General features: G+C 55.0%; 1 protein-coding gene across 1 annotated transcript in view; it reads left to right on the top strand.

The window, feature by feature from the left end:
- LOC105525710 overlaps positions 1 to 6759 on the top strand; it is a 126076-nt gene that overhangs the window by 103453 nt on the left and 15864 nt on the right. The window contains exons 39-41 of the mRNA XM_011961438.1: positions 956 to 1163; positions 4153 to 4319; positions 5698 to 5810. Of these exons, the coding sequence (XP_011816828.1) occupies positions 956 to 1163; positions 4153 to 4319; positions 5698 to 5810 (488 nt within the window). The remainder of the gene's footprint in view (positions 1 to 955; positions 1164 to 4152; positions 4320 to 5697; positions 5811 to 6759) is intronic.

Raw genomic sequence — 6759 nt, 5'->3', positions numbered from 1 at the left:
GAAAGCAGTCGCGGGAACAGGATGCTGCGGCCCTGCAGTCTCTGCCACAGCGCCTCCCTTCTGCTGCTGTTGTGTTGTGAAAGCAGTCGCGGGAATAGGATGTGAACATGTTACCGGAACGGAGTCTCAATCCAGACCCCAAGGGGGGAGGGTTCTTGGATCTTGGGCAATAAATAATTTAGGGCTGCTGGTTGCCCATTTTTATGGTTATTTCTTGATGATGTGCTAAATAAGAGGTGGATTATTCATCCCTCCCCTTTTTTGACCATATAGGGTAACTTCCTGACGTTGCTATGATATCTGTAAATTGTCATGGCGCTGGTGGGAGTGTAGCAGTGAGGACAACCAGAGGTGACTCTCATCTCCATCTTGGTTTGGTGGGATTTAGGTGGCTTGTTTACTGCAGTCTGTTTTATCAGCAAGGTCTTTATGACCTGTGTCTTGTGCTGACCTCCTATGTCGTCCTGTGACTTAGAATGCCTAACCTCCTGGGAATGCAGCCCGGTAGGTCTCAGCCTTATTTTACCCCTCGTCTATTCAAGATGGAGTTGCTCTGGTTCAAATGCCTCCGACAAACAGGCAGGGATGTGTTCCAATGACTTTGTTTATAAGAACAGATGTAGACTGTGGTTTGCAACCTGTTTCGTACCAGCCAGGACATCTTGGTGTTCCCAAAGTCTTTCTCCAGCCATCCTCCCCAGGCCTACTCTCCCCTGCCTGCCCCACTTCCTGATTGGTCTCTCCAGGTTTTCTCTATGGTCTCTTGGGTGCTTGTGTAATTAGCTGGAGTAACCACGTTGGTCATCAAACCTCCTGCAAGAGGGTGTGAGTTCCTCCCACCACAGTGACGTGAATGGCACTGATAACCCCAGGGTTTGTGGGAACCAGTGCCAGCTTGACTCGGGCTGGTTCTCTCTGCACAGGGTGGTCCAGCGTCTCCTCGTTGTCATTCCAGGTCTCTGTGGACATTGACAATGGCAGCTCCGGCTTCGAGCATTCTGGACGCGTCGTGATGGGGCCCACGTTCCTCAACTACTCTGTGAGCTACTGTTACCGTGATGGGCACCTGGAGCTCTCCGGCCGGAGCTGGCACAACAGTGAGGCCTTGTTGTGGGCAGGGTTCCCAGGCAAGGCCTACCTGAGTGCTGAGCTGCAGATACATGGTAAGGCACCCAGCGCACAGCCCCGGGACTGGGGAGCTGGCTTCCTCCATGCCTGAGCCAGCCCAGCATGGACCCAGGCCTGGACCCAGGTGGCACCCCCGTCAAGCCCAGTGTGGCTCTGGGCTCTAGGACAACCAGGACAGCCTTGCCCATCAATGATCTAATTCCCGAGACAGGTGGATTAGTTTTCTAGGACTTCCACAACAGAGTTCCACACACCGGATGGCTTAAAACATAGAAATCTTAGCTAGGTGTGGTGGCACCTGTGTGTGGTCCCAGCTACTCGGGAGGCTGAGGAAGGGGATCGCTTGAGCCAGAAGGTTGAGGTGCAGTGAGCTATGATTGCAACACTGCACTCCAGCCTGGGTGACAGAATGAGACCCTGTCTCAAAATAAAAGCAAAAACAATCCACAGTGGATTGAGGGCCCTTCCGGTTTGGTTATGACCTTATTTTTACTTAATTACATCTGTAAAGACCTTGTTTTTAAATAAAGTCATAATCACAGGACAAGGTGAGGGAGGTGGGACTTCAATTCTCTTTTTTGGGGACATGGTTCAACCCATCATGACAGGAAGATAAAAGCAACAAGAGGAGCCAGCATTGGCTGAGCACTTACTGCGTACATGCCAGGCAAGCTGTGTACACACGAGAGCTCAATACAGTACAGCCGTCCCAATCACACAGGGGGAAAGTCAAAAGTCTTCGAGGGCCCTGTGAGCCATCAGAATCCACACCCTTCCCCTCTCTGTCTTCATCTCCCAGCCCCCCGCCCTACTTATTCCACTCCTCGCTGTTCTTCAACACGCCAGGCTTGCTGTGGCCCCAGGACCTTGGCACAGGCTGATGCTGCTGCCTGGAATGCTTCTCTCCCACACGCTTGCCTGGCTTCCTCACCTCCCTTAGGTATTTTTCCAGTGGCGTCTCAGGGAGGCCTCTCTTTTCTACCTCCCCATCTCCTCCCATCCCTCTCCCCAGTTCTGTCATTTGACATACGGGTAGCATACAAATGCCTTTGTTTCTCATTCTTTTTATGCTAGAATCACCAGAATGTGTGCTCTCTGAGGGCCGGGATGACTTGTGTCTGCTTTGTTGCAGGGTACATAGTAGGTATTGAATGAGTATGTGAACGAGCCTATGAGGTTGGGTTAGGAATGTCATTCCCATTCTGCAGATGAGGAATGGAGGCTCAGAGAGGTTGAGTCACCTGGCCCAGGTCACACAGCTGATAATGACAAAGGGAAGATTGAACCCAGAGACACCCTCTGACCCCCATATAGATTATGGAGACGTGACTCTTAACCATTCAGGACCCCTGGGACTCCCCAGTCCTCTAAGGCATCTTCTGTTGGCCTCAAACTTTTTTATTTTGGGGGCCGGGTGCAATAGCTCACACCTGTACTCCTAGCACTTTGGGAGGCCAAGGTGGGTGGATCATTTGAGGTCAGGATTTCGAGACTAGCCTGGCCAACAGGGTGAAACCCTGTCTCTATACAAAAGAAGAAAGAAAAAATTAGCTGGGCACGGTGGTGCATGCCTGTAGTCCCAGCTACTCAGGAGGCTGAGGCACAAGAATCACTTGAACCTGGGAGGCGGGAGGCTGAGGCACAAGAATCACTTGAACCTGGGAGGCGGGAGGCTGAGGCACAAGAATCACTTGAACCTGGGAGGCGGAGGTTGCACTGAGCTGAGATCACGCCACTGCAATCCAGTCTGGGCCACAGAGTGAAACTGTGTCAAAAAAACAAACAAAAAAAAACACTTTATTTTTGGCCCTCAGCCTCCTGAGGGGTAAACAGAGGACAGGATCACATGGGGAAATTGTCCCCAGTCTGAGATGACCTCACGGTTCGTTAGGGACATGATAGCCGAGTGAGCCGCTCTAGTTCCCGACCCAGGATGCCTGGTATGGCCGCCCCCAGCCAGGAGCGACCTCTCCCTTCTCCCGCTTGAATGTTGAACGAGGAAGGAAGGAAGCCTTTTCTGAGGCCTTCTGCATGTCCCATAAGTGGTCCTCTCCCGTGTGTTACCCCACTGACTCTGGACGCTGTCCCCTGAGGTGGGCGGGCGGGCTGCGCCCACCTAATAGATAAGGAAGTGGAGGCTCAGAGCTGTGGAGCTCGTCCACCCTGCTGGCCAGATGGGAGGCGCTGGAGCCTGGCTGAGTGTCACTTGGGCCTGAGCCCAAGCCGTGAGCTGCACACCACGGGAACCTGGCGTCTGACATAGAGCAGGCGCCATCTGTTTGCTCTGGGGCTCCCAGACCCGATGGGTTTCTCTGTGTAGCAAAGGGAATTTAAGTTAAAGAAGAAACTCCTAATTGTGAGCCAGAATCTCCCGTTCTGCAGGGGGTGATGGGAGGGACGGGACCCTCCAGCCAGGGCCGGGTGGCTGCAGGTGGAAATCAGTGGCCACAGTGGCCATTTGTGGAGAGCAGAGCTCATGCTGATTCCTCTGCAGGCTACTCGGATAATCCTCAGGAATCATTCAGAAAGCACTCACTGCACCCCTGCTGTGTGTCAGGAGCTGTCCTAAGAGAAACCCCGCCCCCAGGGACTGACCTTCTGGTGGGGTGAGAGTATGGGGAGCAGGGACCCAATAAGTAAGTGAGTGAGGTCATTTCAGGTTGTGCTGGGAACCACACTCCAGGGAGATGGGATGGAGGATGCCTGGCAGCAAAGGATTGGGAGGGACTTCAGATGGGCAGTCAGGGGAGGCTTCTTGGAGGAGGTGTCATTTCAGCAACTTCAACCTCAATGAGAGAAGGAGCCATCCAGGCCTAGATCCTCAGGGACAAATGATAGGTGATGTCAAGGAGGCTCAAAGTGGTTGACCCCACCCAGCCCCCACGCTGTGGCAGCCTTGCCCTTTCCTGCCGGTGTTGTGTTTGAGGGCCACAGGGCATGGCCTCTCCTGCAGTCTGGTGTGTTCCTGGACTGGGAAGGGAGGTGAACCTGTCCTCAGTAGCCCATGCTATTCTCTGCCTCTAGAGACCCAGACCCAGGCCAGGGTATTCCTCCGTGGCGGGGACAGTGGAGTCAGCGTGGACCTGGCAGCCCTGGTGGCTTGGCCACAGTATGGCCCACTGCAGTTGGTGGCCAATGGCAGCCATGCAATGCCTGCTCTCCAGAGGCTGGGCCTGCCCTTCACCAACCAGGTAAGGAGTGGATGGCACGGGACCTCCCTCCAAATTCTGTCCCCTGTGTGATTCCTGGTGTGCAGAGGACCCGCTGTGCAGGCTGGGTGGGGAGGGCCAGGCCTTGGGTTTACTTTACAGTTTACAAAGGCTTCCTTCATAATCGCTATAACCAGGCCTGCTGAGCAGTCTCTGCGTTCCCAGTCACAGGGCTGGCGTGGGTGGGTGCCCGGGGCCTCATCTGGCTCCTGGCCTGCGTCCTTCTGCCCTGCAGTCTTGGGTCAGAATCTCCTGCTTGTCAAGCGCCTGCCCCGTGCCCAGCCCCTTTTAAAGGGTTGATGGGCGTTCGTCACTCTCATCCTTCTGACACCCCAGAGAGAGGCAGGATGGCACCGTCCTTACGAAGGCCCTGTCCGGTGTTCAGATCCCAGCCCTGCTGCTTGCCAGCTGTGTGGCCTTGGGCAAACTCCTTCACCTGTCTGTGTCCTCGTCTCCTCATCTGCAAAATGGGGACGATGATATTACCTATAATGTGGAGGTTGTGAGGGTCGAGTGAGTTAATCCCATTAATGCTGCGTAGACGCTTAAGAAGCACCTGCTGTGATGAAGGGGAAGATGATGCTGATGGTGTGACAATGACTATTACCATCATCATCTCTGGGTCACATGTGAGAGTGTGGGCGACTTGCCCAAGGTCACCTAGCAAGTAAGCAGCAAAATAGGGCCTCAGACTTGGCGTCCAGGCTCTTCCTCTTGGTGTCCTCCTGCCTCGGTGAAGAGGAACCCACATGGGGCCATGCCCTGACCACTGTCACTTGGTATGAACTCATCCTGCCTAGCTGGGCCCTCCTTCTCCAACACAGAGAGTATTCTAGAGCCAGGCCTTAATGCTTCTTTCACAGCCTGTTTCAGGTTACCCAGCAACCCCTGCCCCACTCCACTCTGCTGTAGGAGGAGGGGGCAGCTCCCGGCGGGTCAGGGGGCCAGGCTGTCACCATTCCTGCAAAGGATCTCTGCCCTGTACCCCACAGCTGAGCAGATTGGATACCCTGTGCCCCTGACTTCATCTAAACCCTTTCCTGGCCTCGAGGTCAGGTGACACAGAGTCCTCCAGGGAGCACATGCTCTGCCAATGTCTGGGCTGCAGCTGTCCTTTGGGGTCCCTCAGTGGGTACTGCCAACCTCAGCTGCAGTTGGAGCCAACCCTGGCCCTGCATCCTCAGCATCTATGAGAGTGTTGGATGAGCCAAGCCTGCGGGGCTTCTGTGGCTCCCAGGCCATGCTGGGGTTGGGGACGGGGACGTGCTGGGCTGTAGAGCTTGGCTGGGGTCCCCACCAGGCCTCTGAGGCTCCTCAGGCTGTCTACACCCGCAGATCTCACAGCCTGCTCCCTCCTCAGCTCGTGTTCCAAGGACTCTGGGAGGCAGAAGAGATGAGCTCCTCGCTGCAGCTGACCTGTGATTCTCAGGCCACCTTGGTCCTTGATGTCCGTGGCCAGAACCAGGCAGTCAGGTGAGGGGGGCCCCAGGAGGAGAGGAGTCGGGGGAGGAACCATTGGCTGGGCACGTACTGTGCACCATTGCTGGACACAGCTCCTCTCAATGCTCTGCTCAGCACCGCTGCGTAAATATGGGTAGGAAGGCTCAGAGAGGCCAAGCGACTTTTCCAAGGTCACACAGGTATAAAAATCCCTCCGCCTCTCCAGGCAGGGCACGGAGTTCTTGGCCTCAGAAACGAAGTGCATCCCAGGCCGCAAACACTTATTAGTAACTATTAGTGTCCTTAGGACTGGGGGCCTGGTGAGGTGCCTGGTGCTCCTATATGTGCACTAAGTCAGGGGCCACCAGCCAGGCTCTAGCGCTTGGGTCTCAGCAGTGAGGGGAGGGGGTGAGTAAGGCAGTTGTTGAAAGGGTGGACCAGTGGTTCTCACCTAGGGGCGAGTTTCCCCCCAGGGACTTTCAGCAAAGCCTGGGGAATTTCTGGTTGCTACACTGGGGAGGATGATACTATAAGGGTCAGTGTATAGAGGCCACCGATGCTGCTAAGCATCTTGCAGTGCTCAGGACACACCCACGACTGTGAAGTCCATCAGTCAAGATGCCAACCGTGCCAAGGCTTAGACGTGGAGGTGGAGAGGAACCTGACAGGAGGGTGCAGCACCCTGGAGTTAGCAATATGGGAGACAGGCCTGGCACAGTGGCTCACACCTATAATCCCAGTGTTTTGGGAAGTCAAGGTGGGAGGATTGCTTAAGCCTAGGAGCTCGAGGCCAGCCTGGGCAATATAGTGAGATCCCCATTGCTACAAAAAATCTTTTTTTTTTTGAGACTGAATCTTGCTCTGTCACCCAGGCTGGAGTGCAGTGGCACAATCTCAGCTCACTGCAAGCTCCGCCTCCCGAGTTCACACCATTCTCCTGCCTCAGCCTCCCGAGTAGCTGGGACTACAGGCGCCCGCCACC

Source organism: Colobus angolensis, unplaced genomic scaffold (genome assembly GCF_000951035.1).
Source record: "Colobus angolensis palliatus isolate OR3802 unplaced genomic scaffold, Cang.pa_1.0 Scaffold55, whole genome shotgun sequence".
Lineage (NCBI taxonomy): Eukaryota > Metazoa > Chordata > Mammalia > Primates > Cercopithecidae > Colobus > Colobus angolensis.
Note: the sequence above shows the minus strand (reverse complement) of the source record. Positions and strands in the feature narration are given on the sequence as shown.